Here is a 25,127-nt window from a genome sequence, read left to right on the forward strand (position 1 = left end):
ATTCAACAAAGGTGAAAGAGTTGATGGCGTCCCTAGAAACATGGTTACCGCTCAACAAGCAACTTATTAAGAAATAAGACACATAAGTACATATTCTTCACCATAATAGTTTTTAAGGCTACTTGTCCCATGAGCTATGTATTGTAAAGGCAAAGAATAGAAATTTAAAGGTAGCACTCAAGTAATGTACTTTGGAATGGCGGAGAAATACCATGTGGTAGGTAGGTATGGTGGACACAAATGGCATAGTATTTGGCTCAAGGATTTGGATGCACGAGAAGAATTCCTCTCAATACAAGGCTAGGCTAGCAAGGTTGTTTGAAGCAAACTCAAGTATAAAAGGTGCAGCAAAGCTCACATATGAACATATTGTAACTATTATAAGACTTTACATTGTCTCCTTGTTGTTCAAACACCTCAACCAGAAAATATCTAGACTCTAGAGATCAATCATGCAAACCAAATTTTAACAAGCTCTATGTAGTTATTCATTAATGAGTACAAGGTACATGATGAAAGAGCTTAAACATGATCTATATGAGCACAACAATTGCCAAGTATCACATTATTCAAGACATTAAACCATTTACCACATGCGGCATTTTCCGTTTCCAACCATATAACAATGAATGAAATAGTCCAACTTTCGCAATGAACATTAAGAATAAAGCTAAGAACACATGTGTTCATATGCAACAGCGGAGCGTGTCTCTCTCCCACATAAAGAATGCTAGGATCCGATCTTATTCAAACAAAACGAAAATAAAAACAAAAACAAACAGACGCTCCAAGTAAAGCACATAAGATGTGACGGAATAAAAATATAGTTTCACTAGAGGAACCTGATAAGTTGTCGATGAAGAAGGGATGCCTTGGGCATCCCCAAGCTTAGATGCTTGAGTCTTCTTAAAATATGCAGGGATGAACCACGGGGGCGTCCCCAAGCTTTGACTTTTCACTCTTCTTGATCATATTGTATCATCCTCCTCTCTTGACCCTTGAAAACTTCCTCCATACCAAACTCAAAACAAACTCATTAGAGGGTCAGTGTATAATTCATATATTCAGAGGTGACATAATCATTCTTAACACTTCTGGACATTGCACAAAGCTACTGAAAGTTAATGGAACAAAGAAATCCATCAAACATAGCAAAACAGGCAATGTGAAACAAAAGGCAGAATCTGTCAAAACAGAACAGTCCGTAAAGACGAATTTTTAAGAGGCACCAGACTTGCTCAGATGAAAATGCCCAAATTTAATGAAAGTTGCGTACATATCTGAGGATCACGCACGTAAATTGGCAGATTTTTCTGAGTTACCTACAGAGAACCATACCCAAATTCGTGATAGCAAGAAATCTGTTTCTGCGCAGTAATCCAAATCTAGTATTGACTTTACTATCAAAGACTTTACTTGGCACAACAATGCAATAAAATAAAGATAAGGAGAGGTTGCTACAGTAATAACAACTTCCAAGACTCAAATATAAAACAAAGTGCAGAAGTAAAATAATGGGTTGTCTCCCATAAGCGCTTTTCTTTTACGCCTTTCAGCTAGGCGCAGAAAGTGTGAATCAAGTATTATCAAGAGATGAAGCATCGACATCATAATTTGTTCTAATAATAGAGTCATAAGGTAACTTCATTTTCTTTCTAGGGAAGTGTTCCATACCTTTCTTGAGAGGAAATTGATATTTAATATTACCTTCCTTCATATCAATGGTGGCACCAACAGTTCGAAAAAAAGGTCTTCCCAATATAATGGGACAAGATGCATTGCATTCAATATCCAAGACAACAAAATCAACGGGGACAAGGTTATTGTTAACCATAATACGAACATTATCAATCCTCCCCAAAGGTTTCTTTATAGCATTATCAGCAAGATTAACATCCAAATAACAATTTTTCAATGGTGGCAAGTCAAGCATATCATATATTTTCTTAGGCATAACAGAAATACTTGCACCAAGATCACATAAAGCATTACAATCAAAATCATTGACCCTCATCTTAATGATGGGCTCCCAACCATCTTCCAACTTCCTAGGAATAGAGGTTTCAAGTTTTAGTTTCTCTTCTCTAGCTTTTATGAGAGCATTTGTAATATGTTTTGTAAAGGCCAAATTTATAGCACTAGCATTGGGACTTTTAGCAAGTTTTTGTAAGAACTTTATAACTTCAGAGATGTGACAATCATCAAAGTCTAAATCATTATGACCTACAGCAATGGGATCATTGTCCCCAATGTTGGAAAAAATTTCAGCAGTTTTATCACAAGTAGTTTTAGGTAATTTTGCACGCTTTGCACTAGGAGTAGAAACATTGCCAACACCAATTATTTTACCATTGATAGTAGGAGGTTTAGCAACATGTGAATCATTATCATTACTAGTGGTGGTGATAGTCCAAACTTTAGCTACATTATTCTCTTTAGCAAGTTTTTCATTTTCTTCTCTTTCCCATCTAGCATGCAATTCAGCCATCAATCTTATATTCTCATTAATTCTAACTTGGATGGCATTTGCTGCAGTAATAATCTTATTTTCATTATCCTTATTAGGCATAACTTTCAATTTTAAAAGATCAACATCAGAGGCAAGTCTATCAACCTTAGAAGCAAGAATATCAATTTTATCAAGCTTTTCTTCAACAGATTTATTAAAAGCAGTTTGTGTACTAATAAATTCTTTAAGCATGGCTTCAAGACCAGGGGGTACACTCCTATTATTGTTGTAAGAATTCCCATAAGAATTACCATAACCATTACCATTAGCAGCAGGATATGGCCTATAGTTGTTACCAGAATTATTCCTATAAGCATTGTTGTTGAAATTATTATTTTTAATGAAGTTCACATCAGCATGTTCTTCTTGGGCAACCAATGAAGCTAAAGGAACATTATTAGGATCAACATTAGATCTACCATTCACAAGCATAGACATAATAGCATCAATCTTATCACTCAAGGAGGAGGTTTCTTCAACAGAATTTACCTTCTTACCTTGTGGAGCTCTTTCCATGTGCCATTCAGAGTAATTTATCATCATATTATCAAGAAGCTTTGTAGCCGCCCCCAAAGTAATGGACATAAAGGTACCTCCAGCAGCTGAATCCAATAGGTTCCGCGAAGAAAAATTCAGTCCTGCATAAAATGTTTGGATGATCATCCAAGTAGTTAGTCCATGGGTTGGACAATTCTTTACCAAAGATTTCATTCTCTCCCATGCTTGAGCAACATGTTCATTATCTAATTGTTTGAAATTAATTATGCTACTTCTCAAAAATATAATTTTAGCAGGAGGATAATATCTACCAATAAAAGCATCCTTACATTTAGTCCATGAATCAATACTATTTCTAGGCAGAGATAGCAACCAATCTTTAGCTCTTCCTCTTAAGGAGAAAGGAAACAATTTTAATTTTATAATGTCACCATCTACATCCTTATACTTTTGCATTTCACATAGTTCAACAAAATTATTAAGATGGGCAGCAGCATCATCAGAACTAACACCAGAAAATTGCTCTCTCATAACAACATTCAGTAAAGCAGGTTTAATTTCAAAGAATTCTCCTGTAGTAGCAGGTGGAGCAATAGGTGTGCATAAGAAGTCATTATTATTTGTGTTTGTGAAGTCACACAACTTAGTGTTTTCAGGAGTATTCATTTTAGCAATAGTAAATAAAGCAAACTAGATAAAGTAAATGCAAGTAACTAATTTTTTTGTGTGTTTTTAATATGGAGAACAAGACAGTAAATAAAGTAAAGCTAGCAACTAATTTTTTGTGTGTTTTGTTTAAGTGCAGCAAACAAAGTAGTAAATAAAATAAAGCAAGACAAAAACAAAGTAAAAAGATTGGAAGTGGAGACTCCCCTTGCAGCGTGTCTTGATCTCCCCGGCAACGGCGCCAGAAAAAATGCTTGATTGCGCGTGAAATACACATCCGCTGGGAACCCCAAGAGGAAGGTGTGATGCGTACAGTAGCAAGTTTTCCCTCAGAAAGAAACCAAGGTTTATCGAACCAGTAGGAGCCAAGAAGCACGTTGAAGGTTGATGGCGGTGGAGTCTAGTGCGGCGCAACACCAGGAATTCCGGCGCCAACGTGGAACCTGCACAACACAATCACAGAACTTTGCCCCAACGTAACAGTGAGGTTGTCAATCTCTCCGGCTTGCTGTAAACAAAGGATTAGATGTATAGTGTGGATGATGATGATTGTTTGCGAAGAACAGTAAAGAACAATTGCAGTAGATTGTATTTCAGATGTAAAGAATAGGACCGGGGTCCACAGATCACTAGTGGTGTCTCTCCCATAAGATAAACAGATGTTGGGTGAACAAATTACAGTTGGGCAATTGACAAATAAAGAAGGCATAATAATGCACATACATATATCATGATGAGTACTATGAGATTTAATCAGTGCATTATGACAAAGTACATAGACCGCTATCCAGCATGCATCTATGCCTAAATAGTCCACTTTCAGGTTATCATCCGAACCCCTTCCGGTATTAAGTTGCAAGCAACAGACAATTTCATTAAGTATGGTGCGTAATGTAATCAACACAAATATCCTTAGACAAAGCATCGATGTTTTATCCCTAGTGGCAACAGCACATCCACAACCTTAGAACTTTCTGTCACTGTCCCAGATTTAATGGAGGCATGAACCCACTATCGAGCATAAATACTCCCTCTTGGAGTCACAAGTATCAACTTGGCCAGAGCCTCTACTAGCAACGGAGAGCATGCAAGAACATAAATAACATATATGATAGATTGATAATCAACTTGACATAGTATTCAATATTCATCGGATCCCAACAAACACAACATGTAGCATTACAAATAGATGATCTTGATCATGATAGGCAGCTCACAAGATCTAACATGATAGCACAATGAGGAGAAGACAACCATCTAGCTACTGCTATGGACCCATAGTCCAGGGGTGGACTACTCACACATCGATCCGGAGGCGATCATGGCGATGAAGAGACCTCCGGGAGATGATTCCCCTCTCCGGCAGGGTGCCGGAGGCGATCTCCTGAATCCCCCGAGATGGGATTGGCGGCGGCGGCGTCTCTGGAAGGTTTTCCGTATCGTGGCTCTCGGTACTGGGGGTTTCGCGACGAAGACTTTAAGTAGGTGGAAGGGCAGGTCAGGGGGCCACACGAGGGCCCCACACAACAGGCCGGCGCGGCCAAGGCCCAGGCCGCGCCGCCCTAGTGTATGGCCACCTCGTGGCCCCACTTCGTTTCCTCTTCGGACTTCTGGAAGCTTCGTGGAAAAATAGGACCCTGGGTGTTGATTTCGTCAAATTCCGAGAATATTTCCTTACTAGGATTTCTGAAACCAAAAACAGCAGAAAACAACAACTGGCTCTTCGGCATCTCGTCAATAGGTTAGTGCCGGAAACTGCATAATAATGACATATAATGTGTATAAAACATGTGAGTATCATCATAAAAGTAGCATGGAATATAAGAAATTATAGATACGTTTGGGACGTATCAAGTGCCTGTTTCTCTTTCTCGGACGACTTTCGGGATTGTTCCATTACTATAAGTATTTGTTTCTTCATCGCCTGAAGTTGTTGCCAGAGTTCGTTCAAGGTTTGATCAGGTTCGGAACTCGAAGAATCTTCGTTGAGATTATTAGCAGGAGTTCTCTTCGCAAGGGAAGAAGCGGGCAAAGCATCCGAGGAATGAGGAACCACGGTATAGTTGTCAAAAATCAACTGGAAAAATAATATCGACATCAATAACTTGGCAAGATAGCACTTTATTGATTCATGTTGAATATTTGCAAGCGCGTTACAAAACAGTAGGTTCCTAGTGAACCAATGATAGACTGTCGCAAAAGCACCTACGGCGACACTAACAAAAGAGGAAGGGAAAAAAGAAACCAAGGACAAGATGGTCTACTTGACCTCCGGTTTTGAAGCACTAGGGGAAGGAGTTGGTTTGTATTCGAGGAAGGAGAGGATTTTCTTCGAGTTTGGCTTGGCGGCCTTGATCAAAGATTGCCACTTCTTCATCTCCATACTCTTAACATCACCAACTTTAGCCCAGTCAGTGCGGCGAAGGGGATTGACGAGGAAGACGACGGGTATTTATAGCAGGATCATCCAAAACGTCGCACCGTTGGATGGTATAAGAACGGGCTTGATGATCTACACGTGGTTCAAGGGGTACAACGGTATTTTTACCATGATGGAACTGGACAGGCGCTACAGCGCGCGTGCCAGAAAAAGCGGAGGACGTGTGTCCCCCACTTGCGTAACGTGTCAATATGTCACAGATTTTGGGCCCACAAGTCAATGAAAGGACAAAAATTGTGTCTTCCGATACAGTGGTCGTGGCTATCATCAGCACTGATGTCACCTTACCAGTGGAAAAATCTCGGTTGCGGTGTTATGAAAATTGGCGACAGTGAAGGAATACTGACCTCGGGAGCATTTGACCAAATACAAGTTTTTGTTCAAATGCTCGGGGGCTACTTTATATAGAAATTTCGGGAAATTTGATGGAGATAATTCAGAAGGGGATGTTTCAAAATATTGCGATAGAGACAAATTGGAGCCTACAACCAAGTATAAATACTCGACTGTAGCCTCCGGGGCTACTCCCATCGGGAGCGCTGGTCGCGCACCCGATAAAGATGGAAGAATTCGAGAAGAAGACAATATAGTGACAAAGCTGTTACAACGGTGAGCCTACAACCAAGTACAAGCACTTGGCTGTAGCCTTGGGGGCTACTCCCATCGGGAACGCTGTTCGCGTGCCCGATGAATTTAGAAAACAAAATGACTGGTATATTTCGAGTTATACAAATAACTCTTCATATACTCCCATCGGGAAGACAAGATAAAATATACAAGTCATCCGATTGACTCGAATAAATGGGCTATTCCATTAGCCAAAAAAGAAACTCGACAATATATTCTCAGAGTGCCTCAGTCGCAAATAATCTCTGAATGCCGCAAAACTTTGCGAAGGTAAGACCCCGGATCCGTCATGTGCGGCGTGGCACCGTCTCTGACGACGGTTTGCTACTTTTTTCCGTATCAACATATACGAAGAAAAATCCTAACGGACGCGTTAGGTACCCGATAAAAAACATGACTGGAACTCGGCATCTGGTAAGACCTTAAGCGGCACATGTCGAGTTACGCCAGTATCCCGAGGTCATGTCCAGGGACGTGATCTTGAAGTAGGTTTTTGCGGATTGCCACAAGAGCAGTTAACTAGTACCTGATCCTTCAGATGGACTAGCCCCAAATTACCGTTATCCCTGTACAATATATGTTTGTTTTTTTTAAAATATGAGTTAACTCGAAGAAGTTATATGGTAATTATTAAGTGGGAGATTTTCCCTGATTCCCTGATTCAAGCAAAATCTCGAGGGCTACTGACATAGGCATCCCCAATGGGCCTGCCGAAGATGGTACCGGGGGTTTACTGAAGGCCCATGAAGTCGAAGAATATGAAGATCGGAAGCCCAATTAGTTGATAAGGAAAGATAGAGTTGTATTAGGAATAAAGAGATTTGTAACTTTACGGGTTGGACTAAAAGGGTCTCCCGGAATCTGTAAACTTGTGTAATACGAAACCCTCGACTCCACCTCCTATATAAGGGGGAGTCAAGGGACAAAGAGAGGATCAAGTCATTGTTCACGCAACCCTAGTTTTCATAAGCAGTCGAGTACTTTTCCGGCTGGAACCCTCGAGATCTACTTGCCCTCTACTTCCAACGAAACCCTAGTCTATAACTTGTAGGCATTGACAAGTCGATACCTTGTCACTTGCTCTAGTAGATCTTTGCAATTGGGGTAGCTTGCAAGAGTATAGCTTGCCTTGAGTGGTGTATTGATCAAAGTTTTCTTCTTCTTCAAAGTAGACCTCCTCCTCATGGTAGTCCTCGGTACTAGCGTCTATAAACGGATACGAGGTATACAATCACCAGACAAATCTTAAGGCTAGACTAAGCACACAAATGGTTCACACAAGATATTCTAGCATCACAACATTATTAACATGTTGGTTGACTTTGTGTTCTTTTTAAAAATATTTTTCTCTCATTGAAATAATTATTAGAGTTGTTATTTATGTTTTTGAGAAATAATTTCCTCTCATTGAACCTTGTTAAGATTTAATCTCCTCAAATAATAATAAGGTATGAATACATGTTGACCAAGGTCAACACTTCATATTTATCATTTGGGAGAATGATTTAAATGAGGTATTACACCTCATGCAATTTAACATTACTATAGTAATAATTTAATATCACCAAATAATACAATATGAGATTATAAAGACCAAGGTCAATACCTCATGTTGAGTTACTTGAGACAAAAATTTAAATGAGGGGATACCTCTCATACTATTTAATAATTAATTTTGGGTAATTTAAATGGACTAGAAATAGCCACATAGCCATTATTTATTCTAGCCCATGATCATATGAAGCAACCATGTCATATTTTTACATATTCAGATAGACAATATTAAATGTGATTTTTGAGAGTTGGAATCAACTCAAAATCATTTATGGTTAATTTTTAATAAATGTTTGAAGTTTGCAAAAGCCCTGCCTTGTTATTTTTACTATATGAATTCTACAATGAATCTAAGGTTGAGACCAGTGGGGTTGGATAGATAATTTTCTAAGCTTTCCATCAATATGAAATTCATCAAATTTGGTTCATCATATTTGATTCTATTTAATTTTGAACATAGCATCTGCAAAGACTTTCAGTTAAATCAAATATTCCGAATTTGAATTAGTGGGCTCAGGCGGGAAAGCACAACAGGCAAGAGAAAAAGAAGTTGGGCCGGCCCAGCTGCGTGTCTCGCACGAGCGGGCCGCAAATAGCGAAACAATAAGTTCTTTTCTGGGACGTAGGATTAGAACACGATCCAACGGCGTACATCCGTCGTCGTCTCCGGCGAGACATGGGCTTACTGGCGGCGCGGGTAGGGGTTCGGAGGCTCACCGGAGCTCCGGCGATCGTCGGCGAGGGTGTGCAGCGACGTTGTTGACGACGACGATCCTCCTGGTACAAGCGGCGGCTCGGTGGATGAGGTCGTCCATGGCGACGTCGCTACAGGGGCGGCATGGCTTGGGCGATGACGCAGGGGCGTTGGCGACGTCAGGGCGGTCACGACAGATTTGACGGTGGTGAAAACCATGCAGTGACGCGTGCTGGAGCTTGACAGAAGCTTGCAGTACGGCGGCGAAAGTCGTCGATGATGGCGTCGTCCACTGTCCTCTTCGGCGCAGGTGCGTGTGTCTGGGAGCTAGCTGGTGTCGTGGCGGAGCTGCTGGCGCGAGGAGAGAGCAAGGGGAGGACGAGGGTGACGTGGGGCGTGCGTGCTCTGGCGCGCTCCGGGCGTGCACACGTCGCGTTCTGACGCTCACTGGACGTCACTGGGCGCGTGCATTCCGGCTAGTGGCATGCTCTTCTTCGTCGATGGCGGGTACCAGGGTGCTCAGGAGAGTGGGAGGGAAGTCCAGGACATGATGATGCATGGTTGAAGTGAGTGGAGAGGAGAGTTAGCAAGGTGATGACATAGGGGCTCGGCATGATCATCATTTGGTCAATTTTGTACTTGGCACACCGGTGTAAAGGGCTGGGTTTGGTCCAGGGGATTGAGGAGAGTGTGTTTGCTGACTTGAGCAAGATGGTTTAGTCTAAAACCCAAAGGATTATAACATGTGTTGAGTTGGCAGAATGGTGCACACCAGTGCTCGACCAAATGGCCGCAAGAGATGAACTTTGGAATTTTACAAAGATTTTTGGTGGAGTTCATTCAAATAATATTTGGAACACAATGGTGGTAGTGGTGTGCAAAATTGAGTTGATTTGTGAAATTTCAAAATGGGCATAATCTTAATTCTGTTTTGGTGTTGCTACTTTGCTTGATGGTATTAAGAAATTGAGAAAGAATTTGCAGGGATGGTCTTAACAAAAGTTGTTCACATTTATGAGGTCTTGGATGAGGTGCAAAGAGTTGGGGTGGTTTGTGATACGTCCCAAACGTATCTATAATTTCTTATGTTCCATGCTACTTTTATGATGATACTCACATGTTTTATACACATTATATGTCATATTTATGCATTTTCAGGCACTAACCTATTGACGAGATGCCGAAGAGCCAGTTGCTGTTTTCTGCTGTTTTTGGTTTGAGAAATCCTAGTAAGGAAATATTCTCGGAATTGGACGAAATCAACGCCCAGGGGCCTATTTTTCCACGAAGCTTCCAGAAGTCCGAAGAGGAAACGAAGTGAGGCCACGAGGCGATGCCACACTAGGGCGGCGCGGCCTGGCCCTTGGCCGCGCCGGCCTGTTGTGTGGGGCCCTCGTGTGGCCCCCTGACCTGCCCTTCCGCCTACTTAAAGCCTCCGTCGCGAAACCCCCAGTACCGAGAGCCACGATATGGAAAACCTTCCAGAGACGCCGCTGCCAATCCCATCTCGGGGGATTCAGGAGATCGCCTCCGGCACCCTGCCGGAGAGGGGAATCATCTCCCGGAGGTCTCTTCATCGCCATGATCACCTCCGGATCGATGTGTGAGTAGTTCACCCCTAGACTATGGGTCCATAGCAGTAGCTAGATGGTCGTCTTCTCCTCATTGTGCTATCATGTTCGATCTTGTGAGCTGCCTATCATGATCAAAATCATTTATTTGTAATCCTTCATGTTGTGTTTGTTGGGATCCGATGAATATTGAATACTATGTCAAGTTGATTATCAATCTATCATATATGTTATTTATGTTCTTGCATGCTCTCCGTTGCTAGTAGAGGCTCTGGCCAAGTTGATACTTGTGACTCCAAGAGGGAGTATTTATGCTCGATAGTGGGTTCATGCCTCCATTAAATGCAGGACGATGTGAGAAAGTTCTAAGGTTGTGGATGTGATGTTGCCACTAGGGATAAAACATCGATGCTTTGTCTAAGGATATTTGTGTTGATTACATTACGCACCATACTTAATGCAATTGTCTGTTGTTTACAACTTAATACTGGAGGGGGTTCGGATGATAACCTGAAGGTGGACTTTTTAGGCATAGATGCATGCTGGATGGCGGTCTATGTACTTTGTCGTAATGTCCTGATTAAATCTCATAGTACTCATCATGATATATGTATGTGCATTGTTATGCCTTCTTTATTTGTCAATTGCCCAACTGTAATTTGTTCACCCAACATCTGTTATCTTATGGGAGAGACACCACTAGTGAACTGTGGACCCCAGTCCTATTCTTTACATCTGAAATACAATCTACTGCAATTGTTCTTTACTGTTCTTCGCAAACAAACATCATCATCCACACTATACATCTAATCCTTTGTTTACAGCAAGCCGGTGAGATTGACAACCTCGCTGTTACGTTGGGGCAAAGTTCTGTGATTGTGTTGTGCAGGTTCCACGTTGGCGCCGGAATCCCTGGTGTTGCGCCACACTACACTCCTCCGCCATCAACCTTCAACGTGCTTCTTGACTCCTACTGGTTCGATTAAACCTTGGTTTCTTACTGAGGGAAACTTGCTACTGTGCGCATCACACCTTTCTCTTGGGGTTCCCAACGGACGTGTCAACTACACGCATCAAGCAAATTTCTGGCGCCGTTGCCGGGGAGATCAAGACACGCTGCAAGGGGAGTCTCCAGTTCCAATCTCTTTACTTTGTTTTTGTCTTGCTTTACTTTATTTACTACTTTGTTTGCTGCATTATATCAAAACACAAATAAATTAGTTGCTAGTTTTACTTTATTTACTGTCTTGTTCTCCATATCAAAAACACAAAAAAATTAGTTACTTGCATTTACTTTATCTAGTTTGCTTTATTTACTACTGTTAAAATGAATACTCCTGAAAACACTAAGTTGTGTGACTTCACTAGTTAGGCTTAATGGAAAACAACAACAAAATGAGAGATCTTTATGAACTTTATCTTGAATTAGGACATGATGTGTTTGAAGAGAGAATTAAAAAACCCATGGAACTTTATATGCATGCTAATGGGAATGTTATTAGTATGAATGCTTTGAACACCATTGTTGCTAATGCTATGGAAAATTCTAAGCTTGGGGAAGCCGGTTTTGATGAGCATGATATCTTTAGTCCCCCAAGTTTTGAGGAGAAAATTTTCTTTGATGATACTTTGCCTCCCATATATGATGATTATAATGATAGTGGTCTTTTGGTGCCACCTACTATGGAGAGTAAATTTTATTATGATTACAATATGCTCCTACACTTGATGAGAATAATAATGATAGCTACTTTGTTGAATTTGCTCCCACTACAACTAATAAAATTGATTATGCTTATGTGGAGAGTAATAATTTTATGCATGAGACTCATGATAAAAATGCTTTATATGATAGTTATATTGTTGAGTTTGTTCATGACACTACTGAAAGTTATTATGAGAGAGGTAAACATGGTTATATGCATCTTAATAATATTAAGTTTCCCTCCTTTGTGTTGAGAATCTTGAAGCTACTCGTGTTTTATCTTCCTATGCTTGTTACTTTGCTCTTCATGAACTTGTTTATTTACAAGATTCCTATGCATAGGAAGCATGTTAGATTTAAATGTGTTTTGAATTTGCTTCTTGATGCTCTCTTTTGTTTCAACTCTTATTTCTTGCGCGAGCATCATTAAAATTGCTGAGCCTATCTTAATGGCTATAAAGAAAGAACTTCTTGGGAGATAACCCATGTGTTTATTTTACTACAGTACTTTTTTTATATTTGAGTCTTGGAAGTTGTTTACTACTGTAGCAACCTCTCCTTATCTTTATTTTATTGCATTGTTGTGCCAAGTAAAGTCTTTAATAGTAAAGTCAATACTAGATTTGGATTACTGCGCAGAAACAGATTTCTTGCTGTCACGAATCTGGGCAGAATTCTCTGTAGGTAACTCAGAAAAATCTGCAAATTTACGTGCGTGATCCCCAGATAAGTACGCAACTTTCATTCAATTTGGGCATTTTCATCTGAGCAAGTCTGGTGCCACTTTAAAATTCATCTTTACGGACTGTTCTGTTTTGACAGATTCTGCCTTTTATTTCGCATTGCCTGTTTTGCTATGTTTGATGGATTTCTTTGTTCCATTAACTTTCAGTAGCTTTGTGCAATGTCCAGAAGTATTAAGAATGATTGTGTCACCTCTGAATATATGAATTATGCACTTACCCTCTAATGAGTTTGTTTCGAGTTTGGTGTGGAGGAAGTTTTCAAGGGTCAAGAGAGGAGGATGATACAATATGATCAAGAAGAGTGAAAAGTCAAAGCTTGGGGATGCCCCCGTGGTTCATCTCTGCATATTTTAAGAAGACCCAAGCGTCTAAGCTTGGGGATGCCTAAGGCATCCCCTTCTTCATCGACAACATTATCAGGTTCCTCTAGTGAAACTATATTTTTATTCCGTCACATCTTATGTGCTTTACTTGGAGCGTCTGTTTGTTTTTGTTTTTGTTTTGTTTGAATAAAATTGGATCCCACAATCCTTTATATTGGAGATATTACGCTCCGCTGTTTCGTATGAACACATGTGTTCTTAGCTTCATTCTTAAATGTTCATTGCGAAAGTTGAACTACCTCATTCATTGATATATGGTTGGAAACGGAAAATGCCGCATGTGGTAAATGGGTTAATGTCTTGAATAATGTGATACTTGGCAATTGTTGTGCTCATATAGATCTTGTTTAAGCTCTTGCATCATGTACCTTGTACCCATTAATGAATAACTACATAGAGCATGTTAAAATTTGGTTTGCATGATTGTTCTCTCTAAGTCTAGATATTTTCTGGTTGAGGTGTTTGAACAACAAGGAGATGATGTAAAGTCTTATAATGCTTACAATATGTTTATATGTGAGTCTTGCTGCACCATTTCATACTTGAGTTTGCTTCAAACAACCTTGCTAGCCTAGCCTTGTATTGAGAGGGATTCTTCTCGTGCATCCAAATCCTTGAGCTAATAACCATGCCATTTGTGTCCACCATACCTACCTACCACATGGTATTTCTCCGCCATTCCAAAGTACATTACTTGAGTGCTACCTTTAAAATTTCTATTCTTTACCTTTACAATATATAGCTCATGGGACAAAATAGCTTAAAAACTATCGTGGTGAAGAATATGTACTTATGTGTCTTATTTCTTAGTAAGTTGCTTGTTGAGCGGTAACCATGTTTTCTGGGGACGCCATCAACTCTTTTACCTTTGTTGAATATCATGTGAGTTGCTATGCATGTTCGTCTTGTCTGAAGTAAGGGCGGTTTTCACAATCAAATGGTTTGAGTATGCATACTGTTAGAGAAGAACATTGGGCCGCTAACTAAAGCCATGATTCATGGTGGAAGTTTCAGTTTGGACATAAAACCTCAATCTCTTATGAGAATATTTCCTGTTGTTGAATGCTTAAGCATTAAAAGAGGAGTCCATTATCTGTTGTCTATGTTGTCCCGGTATGGGTGTCTAAGTTGAGAATGATCAAAAGCGAGAAATCCAATGCGAACCTTCTCCTTAGACCCTTGTACAGGCGGCATAGAGGTACCCCTTTGTGACACTTGGTTGAAACATATGTTATGCAATGATAATCCGTGTTAACCCAAGGTAATTAGGACAAGGTGCGAGCACTATTAGTATACTATGCATGAGGCTTGCAACTTATAAGATGTCTTATACATAACTCATATGTTTTATTACTACCGTTGACAAAATTGTTTCTTGTTTTCAAAATGAAAGCTCTAGCACAAATATAGTAATCAATGCTTCCCTCTGCGGAGGGCCTATCTTTTACTTTATTGTTGAGTCAGTTTACCTATTCTTTCTATCTTAGAAGCAAACACTTGTGTAAATTGTGTGCATTGATTCTTACATGTTTACCTATTGCACTTGTTATATTACTTTGTGTTGACAATTATCCATGAGATATACATGTTGAAGTTGAAAGCAACCACTGAAACTTATATCTTCCTTTGTGTTGTTTCAAAGCTTTCTACTAAGAACTTATTGCTTATGAGTTAACTGTTATGCAAGTCTTATTGATGCTTGTCTTGAAAGTGCTATTCATGAAAAGTCTTTGCTATATGATTCATTTGTTTACTCATTATCTTCATCATTGCTTCGAATCACTGCATTCATCTCATGTGCTTTACAATAGTATTGATCAAGATTATGATAGCATGTCACTTCAGAAATTATCTTTGTTATCGTTTACCTACTCGAGGGCGAGTAGGAACTAAGCTTGGGGATGCTTGATACGTCCCAAACGTATCTATAATTTCTTATGTTCCATGACTCTTTTTTGATGATACTCACATGTTTTATACACATTATATGTCATATTTATGCATTTTCCGGCACTAACCTATTGACGAGATGCCGAAGAGCCAGTTGCTGTTTTCTGCTGTTTTTGGTTTCAGAAATCCTAGTAAGGAAATATTCTCGGAATTGGACGAAATCAACGCCCAGGGGCCTATTTTTCCACGAAGCTTCCAGAAGTCCGAAGAGGAAACGAAGTGGGGCCACGAGGCGATGCCACACTAGGGCGGCGCGGCCTGGCCCTTGGCCGCGCCGGCCTGTTGTGTGGGGCCCTCGTGTGGCCCCCTGACCTGCCCTTCCGCCTACTTAAAGCCTCCGTCGCGAAACCCCCGATGCACAGAGCCACGATACGGAAAACCTTCCAGAGACGCCGCCGCCGCCAATCCCATCTCGGGGGATTCAGGAGATCGCCTCCGGCACCCTGCCGGAGAGGGGAATCATCTCCCGGAGGTCTATTCATCGCCATGATCGCCTCCGGATCGATGTGTGAGTAGTTCACCCCTGGACTATGGGTCCATAGCAGTAGCTAGATGGTCGTCTTCTCCTCATTGTGCTATCATGTTCGATCTTGTGAGCTGCCTATCATGATCAAGATCGTTTATTTGTAATCCTTCATGTTGTGTTTGTTGGGATCCGATGAATATTGAATACTATGTCAAGTTGATTATCAATCTATCATATATGTTATTTATGTTCTTGCATGCTCTCCGTTGCTAGTAGAGGCTCTGGCCAAGTTGATACTTGTCACTCCAAGAGGGAGTATTTATGCTCGATAGTGGGTTCATGCCTCCATTAAATCTGGGACAGTGACAGAAAGTTCTAAGGTTGTGGATGTGCTGTTGCCACTAGGGATAAAACATCGATGCTTTGTCTAAGGATATTTGTGTTGATTACATTACGCACCATACTTAATGCAATTGTCTGTTGTTTACAACTTAATACTGGAGGGGGTTCGGATGATAACCTGAAGGTGGACTTTTTAGGCATAGATGCATGCTGGATGGCGGTCTATGTACTTTGTCATAATGCCCTGATTAAATCTCATAGTACTCATCATGATATATGTATGTGCATTGTTATGCCTTCTTTATTTGTCAATTGCCCAACTATAATTTGTTCACCCAACATCTGTTATCTTATGGGAGAGACACCACTAGTGAACTGTGGACCCCGGTCCTATTCTTTACATCTGAAATACAATCTACTGCAATTGTTCTTTACTGTTCTTCGCAAACAAACATCATCATCCACACTATACATCTAATCCTTTGTTTACAGCAAGCCGGTGAGATTGACAACCTCGCTGTTATGTTGGGGCAAAGTTCTGTGATTGTGTTGTGCAGGTTCCACGTTGGCGCCGGAATCCCTGGTGTTGCGCCGCACTACACTCCTCCGCCATCAACCTTCAACGTGCTTCTTGACTCCTACTGGTTCGATTAAACCTTGGTTTCTTACTGAGGGAAACTTGCTACTGTGCACATCACACCTTCCTCTTGGGGTTCCCAACGGACGTGTCAACTACACACATCAGTTTGGTTTAAGAATCTCTTAATACAGAGGCTCAAAGTGGGTGTCACGATATAAATGGCAGTTTTGACCATTATCTTATGTGAGTAGGTTTTGTATTTTACTTTGATTTGATTTGAGTTTCTTTGATTCAAAAAAGGGTTCTTAAGTGTTTAGTAACATTACCCAACCATTGGCACAAGTCAATTTGGCCTAGGTTCAAGATTTGCAAAATTGACCATAAGCACACATGTGAGGTGGTGTGCATTTTTCTATTCTTCTTCTTTTCTTCTCTTTGATCACATTCATGATGGTTTAGGGTTTTAGCACATTTGATAAGCATATCAACAATCATCATGGCAATAACACAAGGATTAAGTATGAGCACTATGCATAGCACATGATTTAATAAAAGTTTTTGTTGGTTCTCATTTTTGAACAAGTGAAATCTTTTTCTTCATTTATTTGAAATCTTGGGATGTTACACAATCCTTTGAAAATCAAAGCTATCCTCGACATGGAACCGCCAAAGAATTTGCATCAAATGCAACAGTTGGCAGGTCGGCTGGCAGCGCTTAGCAGATTTATCGCCAAATTGGAAGAAAAAGCCTTGCCCTTCTATCAGTTGATGAAGAAGTCAGAAAAGTTCGAGTGGACAGCTGAGACACAGGAATCCTTTGATAATCTAAAGAAGATTTTGTCGACATCTCCAGTACTCAGTACTCGTAACTCCACATGAAAATGAACCAATGTTTATGTACATAGATGCAACGGTGCAGGTTTTCAGCACAGTATTAGTCGTCGAGCGAGCAGAGGCAGGGAAAGTTAATGGCGTACAACTACCTATCTACTACCTCAGCGAGGTACTTACACCAGCAAAGCAGAGATATCCTCATCATCAGAAGCTGGCGTATGCTGTGTGGAGGACAGCGCGCAAGCTCCGACATTACTTTGCAGAGCACCCGATCATCGTGGTAACCGAAGCACCATTGAAGAACATACTCACCAACCCAGAGACTACGGGCAGGGTATCTCAATGGGCTATTGAGATAGCACCACATGATATAACTTACGTCAATCGGACAGCGATTAAATCCCAGGTCCTTCCCGATTTCTTGGCAGATTGGATACAGTCGCAAATCCTGGCAGTACCCGATATGTCTGGATCCTGGACGATGTATTTCGATGGATCTAAGCGGAGTACAAGTGCAGGGGCAGGAGTAGTGTTGATCTCACCACAAGGAGACAAGATGAGGTATATTTTAAGGATGAATTCCACTGTCGACCAATAATGAAGCAGAGTATGAAGCACTGCTGCACGGGATGCGTATGGCCAAAGCATGCGGAGCAACTCGTTTGGAAATCTATGGAGATTCAAATCTTGTGGTACAGCAGTCGATGAATTTATGTGACGCAGTCAGTGACAACATGATTGCTTATCGACAAGTATACCAGTCCATGGAAGCTAAATTTAAAGGGTGCGAGCTAAAACATATCGGCAGAGCCAGCAACGAGGAAGCCGATGCTTTAGCCAACATAGGGTCTACATGCTGATGCTCAAAATCCGTGTAGTTTAATCACGCAGATTAGTACTACCATATGTTACTTCCCATATGTTTTAGCCAACATTAGTACTACCATATGTTACTTCCCACTATGATTAGTCTAATCACCCAGACGTGTGACATGCATGAGATAAGCTTGATCAACAATAAGCTTTTTCCTAGTAGTTTAGACAGAGACCGACTCATAGGCAGAGCAAGCTAAGGACGTGGGTGTACAAATATACACCCATTATTTTTTTTTGGAGAAGATAAAGTATGTGTAAGTTTCATATAAATTCATACTAAAACATAGCTCACAACCATAAGTTAATCTCATAATTAATTAGTAAAACTCTAATCCCCTATCTCTGTACACCCAAACCAAATTTCTTGCCTCCGCCCCTGGGCCGGCTTGTAAAGTTTCTTGAGCTGGTTCAGCTGGCCACGAATCTGCAGAGACCCCGTGGTGGAGTGGGAGGCGATGCTACTGGAGAGCGCCATCTAGACATCCAGGGACGAGGCGGCGAAGAGAACCACTCCAGCGATTGCGGGTCTCAAATAGGATGGGAGGGCGGACATAATCGCTTGGTCCTGCTGAAGGTAGAAGATCGACGCCGAATTCACCAACGTGACCACCAGAGCGCCTTCAGAGGCTGGGGTGGTGATCTCCGTCAGATGCTAGGGTGGTGATCGTGGCCAGAGGGCACTGGAAGGTGTCCTCTACATAGCACATCAGATTGTGACTCTGGAAAAGATGAACCACTTGTACACGATAAAGGTAGTTGTCTTGGGTGAGCTTCACAATCATGAGGTGCAAGAAGTAGAACGGTGACGGCGAGGAAGACACGTATGCGCTCATCGTCGCATTACAGAGAGCAAGAGGGCTAGTTGGAAAACCGAAGTTTGTGAGAGCGGCTGAGGTGTGCTCGGAGGCTAAAGAATCGGTGCCCATGAGAGGATCGGCTGCTTAGGAAAAAAGCAACATCAGCGGTAGAGCAGAAGCGAGATTGGATTGGTGTTTAACCTAAAACTTCTGATACCATTTTGAAAACAATATTTGGAACACACAACTCACACAGCTTGCCTCCTCCGTTATATATTGACCAACATGTTTACAAATACTCCCTTTTACCCATATTACTTGTAGATGCATCTATAACTAATATGTGTCTAGATACATCTATATTATCATTAAGTAATATATGAATTGGAGGAGTACAATACATGTACAACACCTCTAACTATGATGGATAGAGCTTTAGAGGTGATCTAGCTAAATACATGGACTACTAACATATCTCAACAGATGAAATTGGACATAGATCAAGTTCATTATTGTACTAGTACAGTAACATCTCATCTGCAGACGAGCCACACCCTATCTATAAGTATCAAACACTATTTAAAAGAAAAAATTGTCCCAAAATGACAATATCGCTAGGTGGTGCACGTGTGGATGTTTTCCGATCAATTAGCATATAAACACTATCTTTGGACTTAGGGACATTACATACATTTTCAACCAAACCTGCAGTTACATTTGTTACAACTAAACAATTTTTTTTTAAAAAAATCACAGTTCTCAGCTCACAATGGACTTTTCACAGTTCTTTTCAAAATCCACAGCTCAACCAAACACAATGTGAGTAAATTTGGTATGGTTACGCTTGGGTTTGTGGGGTTGCCTTGTGAAGATCTCGTGTGTGAATTCGCATCAAGAAGTTTGTAAAAGGTGCGTGGATCACCTCAAGATCTTGGATAGTGGAAGGGCTCTCGCTTTATATAGAGGGCTCAAGGGCTCTCACTTGGTTTGGAGAGTTCAAGGAAGAATAAGGCTAGATCCTGAAAGGGATCACGTGGACTTTGTTTGCTGCGGCCTCTCCAACAGAGACTATAGTCTTCCCAAGAACTTGAACTTTTGGTTAAATCACTGTGTCATCATCTCCTTCTACATTCGGTTATTTCTATCCTTGCCTTTACTTGTTGTACCTTGTTACTAATTACAACTAACCGGGTAGATGTTGCAGTTTTTTATGAATCATATGGTATGGCAAAGAAACTAACTAAAGTGAAGTTCAAATATGTGAATCGAGAAGCAAATTGTTGTAGGACATGAGCTAACTCGAATGGTGACTTTTGAGCTAATAAGAACTTATTTTATAAAATAAATGAATTTGTCATGGATCCTTTCCAACGCATAAACGAGCACCTCAACATATCCATCTGTTGCTAATAAGACGGTGGTTTGATATTGGCAGCTTTGTAAACAGTTGAATTATAAAGGACATACTGTAGGGAGGACTTTATTGGCCATTTGTATCAAAGGATCCAAGCACATAGACAGAAATTTGTGCAAGGAAGAAAAAGTCTGAGTTTATCTATGGAACTCTCTCACAATATACGATTTCGATCATATAGAAGAAAAAAGTAGTATTTGTAAGTGCAAATACGATGGGTGCGCAGTGCACCACAACAGTGTTTGGATTACCAATTTGGTCAATTTCATTCAAATTCTGAATCATAACATTCTGGCAAATCTCTTGTAACAAGTCCTACAGGCCCCTTAATACTTCAGGCACACGTTTCCGGAATGGACGGCCATGCATTGAGAACTTGAACACCACACGGTACGACTCAACTTCTAGACGCTGATTGATCGATGGTCGTCACGATCCTAATACTTACCGAGACCTTAACAGTTTCCTCTTCGTCCGGTAGAGCATACTTTGGCACGATGAGCTGGAAACAGCCGTCAGGATTGGGCAGCCCATTGGAGAGATCACTGGGTGCTAGTTTGAACTCAGATTCCTGAAGATGCGTGTCTGACTCGTCACCATCGATATGGTAGCGCGAGACCTCGACCTGGAGATGGCAGAACGCATGGTCCTTGCCTACTCGTGGACTTGGGCATACAAAGATAACGGCTATGGCGCGTCCGACGTGCTCATGCGACACCAATAGCAGTAACAGGTGCTTCCTATCGCCGTCGATGACATCCAGCACGTTGAAGCCGTCGAGGAGGATGTATTCTGCAAGCTGGGATCCCCGAACCTTAAAATGCGGCCACTGGTGCACGGTGCTGAAATGGTCCGTGAGGTCCGCTGTGGAACCGACGAAGCAGCAGGCCTTCGCCGGGCAGTGGCACGGCGGATGCAGGCAACTGGGGAGGTGGAGGTGGTAGTCGTAGTAGGCTGGCTTCGCGGTGCAGCCGAAGGCAGTGTTGGGACACAACACCCGGATAGACTCCACCAGTTTCTCCATGTCGTGGTTCCGACGGTAACCGTCGGCTATTGGAGCGCGGCACACGTGGCAACTTCCAGCCGAGGTCATCTTGTCGCGGCAGTTCGAGCACACCACGTGCCCCACCGAACACTGCACAATAATATTTTTCAGTAAAAGTTGATAATATATTAATATCGAGGTGATAGTAAATATACCCGTCCTATGCACAACATAACATCAAAAACTAGTCGAGACATCGAGAATACAAAGAGCCAAAGTTGTGGCCCAAGGGTTAAGCCGAAGCAATAAACAACCATGCACCACACTGACGGAGCATCAGCAGGACGAACCTGGGCGCTCGCCCAATTTCATACTTACACATAAATAATTTCAGCCTATTTGGCAAGCCGATGGTCTCTTTTACCCGAGCCTCTAGAAATTGGTTGTAGCCCATCCAAGAGTAGATAAATGTTAGCGTGTGGACTTCCATACAGAATAGGCAGTGTGGGCACGAATGGGATTAGAAGGAAAAGCTCAATGATGTTCATAATACTCCTCACAAGAGAGTCTTCCAGATTGCATCTTTTTTCCTATATATTTGAGATATTTATATTATAATTTTACAAATCTCAACCATACTTATTTACAGCGAAGTCTCATTACATTTTATAATATGGTTATCTTCTCAGGATTTTAATACCGGTTCTCAAAATCCTAGGGTTGCAATTGCAGAGTTTCGCTCCTCCCCTGAGATATCGTTCAAGTTCCGCCGCTGATGCAGCACACAGCAACAAGAAAAGGTCGCCGCTGATGCACCACACAGCAACAAGAAAAGGTCGTTTCTGTAATGTCCTAACCGCGACGGGCACATATGTGTTGTGGATCCATGATTTAGAATCCCCAGCCCCGAACATGACCTACGCCACCAGATAGAGCCACTCGTGCACACGATCTTGATGTGGACATAGGCATGCTATCAAAAGCATGTCCGCACCGAGCGAGCTTTCAAGTAGCACTTAGCTATGTCCACCACCATTGATGAGAATGCCCAACATTGCCTATCGCCAACACCAATCCCACAAATTCCCAGCCATCAGACAACAACAGTAGATTGCTCTGATATGCCATGGCAGAAGTTTCTGCGCCAAGCTCTCCAGCACATACACCAATGAGGACGCACCACGAGACATGTCAACCACTCTGGTCGGCACTTGCAGCATGCCTCCTTGAGTCTGTCAGAATCAGTCCCTGTTGTCGAGCCGATGAGCCCAGTCGCACGCAGAGATTTGACCCAAGGCATCTGCAAATTGGGTGAGCATCGTACCTTGATGGAGCAACAAGAGGCATTATTGCATCACCTCCGGATGCCTTTTTCCTCCAGCCTCCTGTATGCTGCTTCAGGTCTTGCAATTATTTAAAAATAATAATGATTCACTTCAGCCGGGATTGCAGCGAGCTGAAGAAGATTATTGCAGCAAGCTGCAAAGGAAGATTTTCACATGCTATAAGCATCGACTGCTCCCGCCGGCTATACGCAGTTGCATCATACAGCCAGAGAAGCGGAGGACATTTTTCATCGGATGATCCGGATCCGGAGGACGCTCAGCGCGGTCTGCTTCAACTCCTAGAAATTCTCCCAGATCCGGTGGCAGCAAAGACGATCCAGATTCGCCGCACCCTTGTTTCCTGGCCGCCAAAGACCACTCTTCCCAGCTGGACGGAGAGCCTCGCCGCTGGGGCAGAGTCCCGCCGCCGCCGTCGACCGGTAGGGCTTCGCCCGCGGCGTCATCCGGCGGCGGCGGCGGCGGCGGGGGAGTAGCACGTGGTAGGGCGAATGAAGCTGAAGATCGGATCGCCTCCCTTGTCGCCCTTCCAGACGACGCGGGGGATTTTTTCTTTTCGTTTCGGGCCAGAAGATTGATGTGCTCATGTGCCTGTGCTACAAAGGCGGCGCGGGCGAGGCTGCGAGTACGCACCTGGAAGATGGGAGGCCTGAGCGGGCAGCAGCAGACGCCGCAGTCCAGGGCGTCGAAGCTCTCCAGCGTCACGCTAGCCGGCACCGGCCGCGTCCAAGGCGTTGCCATTCCTGATTTCCTGACGACTTGATCCGAGGACTCACCCTAGCATTTCTTTTTCCGGCCGGTGTTTAATACTATAACCGCGTTTCTCTACCAACTGATCGCCCAAATAAATTCAGCCGGCAAGTCAACCGGAAGCCTATTAGTCTTCGGTACATATACTACCTCCTACAGTTGTGTGCAGTTACACAAACACACACACATGCACGCACTGTAGCCATGCTGAAACATACTCAGCACACACGAGTCGCTACAGTTCAGGGACACACACCACATCCCTACTGTTGACTACCAGCTACAACAGATGCAGCCTAATATCAACTCATCATGGCTACTACATACGTGCATGGCCAATAACATGTTTCAATTACATCAAGGAATACATCAAGGAAAAAATGGGAGGAAACCTTATCCCTTCGGGAATTTTCATCTAAGTCCTTCTACTTTATTACTTTCATGCAAATGACCATGATTTTTTTGTTAGTTGACTTTGCCCACAGTCCATGGAGCTCGGATGGTCCGCGAACCCATTCTACATTCAGTGGCGGAGCCAGGAATTAAAATGAGGGGGTCGAAACTAAGCTCTAAAAAAATTTTTGACAGAAAAGAGAAAATGTATTCAACAAAAGAGGTCCAAACAGATTCAATTGCATATTTTAGCAAGTACAACAACAAAATGACTATAAAGAAGAAGAACAACAAAATAGAGCTACATTTTGATAAGATAGTATCATACCATTTAGTTGCATCTAAGTTTGGAAGACGAAAGCCCCGAGGAAGATGACCTCTACGGTTGCTGTAGGAATGGAAACGTAGCATAATCTTCTTGTCGTCAATTTTGGCAAATATATCTTTCTCAACATAGCAAATCATCAAATCATTGAGCCAATCATCCCCTATCTTGTTCCGAAGAGATGATTTTATAATATTCATCGCCGAGAAAACCCTCTCAACTGATGTTGTTGCCACAGACAATGCCAAAGCAAGTGTAATAAGGCGGTATACCAACGGAAAGGTCTCATGGTATCTCTTCTGAACTAACTTGAGAGCAAGATCACTCAAACTGTCACAAGCTATGAAATCGGAACTTCTCTTCATCACATCAACATATATGTCCAGTTCATCAACCAATAGAGAACAATCATATGAAGAGAAATCAGCAGAGTACATGGTTGCAAGCTCAACTAGCATATCATTATCAAAGTTGCTGGATGAGTCTCTAGGATCAAGGCATGCAGTGCACAATAATAGGCGTGTAGAAGCTTCAGAAAATCTATGATTCATCTCAACTATGTTTCTATCAAGCACCTCATTAAAGATTTCTACCTTGTAATGATGCAAGCAAGTAACCATCTTGCGTGAGCTCCTTGGATAACCCCTAGCTGCAATGTTATCATCCATATTCGGTATTA

General features: G+C 42.0%; 1 protein-coding gene across 1 annotated transcript; it reads right to left on the reverse strand.

Annotated features, from left to right (window-relative positions):
- Positions 1-20,830: 20,830 nt before the first annotated feature.
- On the reverse strand, positions 20,831-23,830 carry LOC127348628 (putative E3 ubiquitin-protein ligase SINA-like 9). The gene is made up of 2 exons (XM_051374588.2): positions 23,614-23,830; positions 20,831-21,787 (listed from the first exon to the last, which is right to left on the reverse strand). Exons 1-2 carry the CDS (start codon positions 23,719-23,721, stop codon positions 21,050-21,052), a joined length of 846 nt encoding a protein of 281 aa, XP_051230548.1. The 5' UTR covers positions 23,722-23,830; the 3' UTR covers positions 20,831-21,049.
- Between the last annotated feature and the right edge of the window lie 1,297 nt (positions 23,831-25,127).

This window comes from Lolium perenne, chromosome 1 (genome assembly GCF_019359855.2).
Source record: "Lolium perenne isolate Kyuss_39 chromosome 1, Kyuss_2.0, whole genome shotgun sequence".
In the NCBI taxonomy this organism is placed as follows: domain Eukaryota; kingdom Viridiplantae; phylum Streptophyta; class Magnoliopsida; order Poales; family Poaceae; genus Lolium; species Lolium perenne.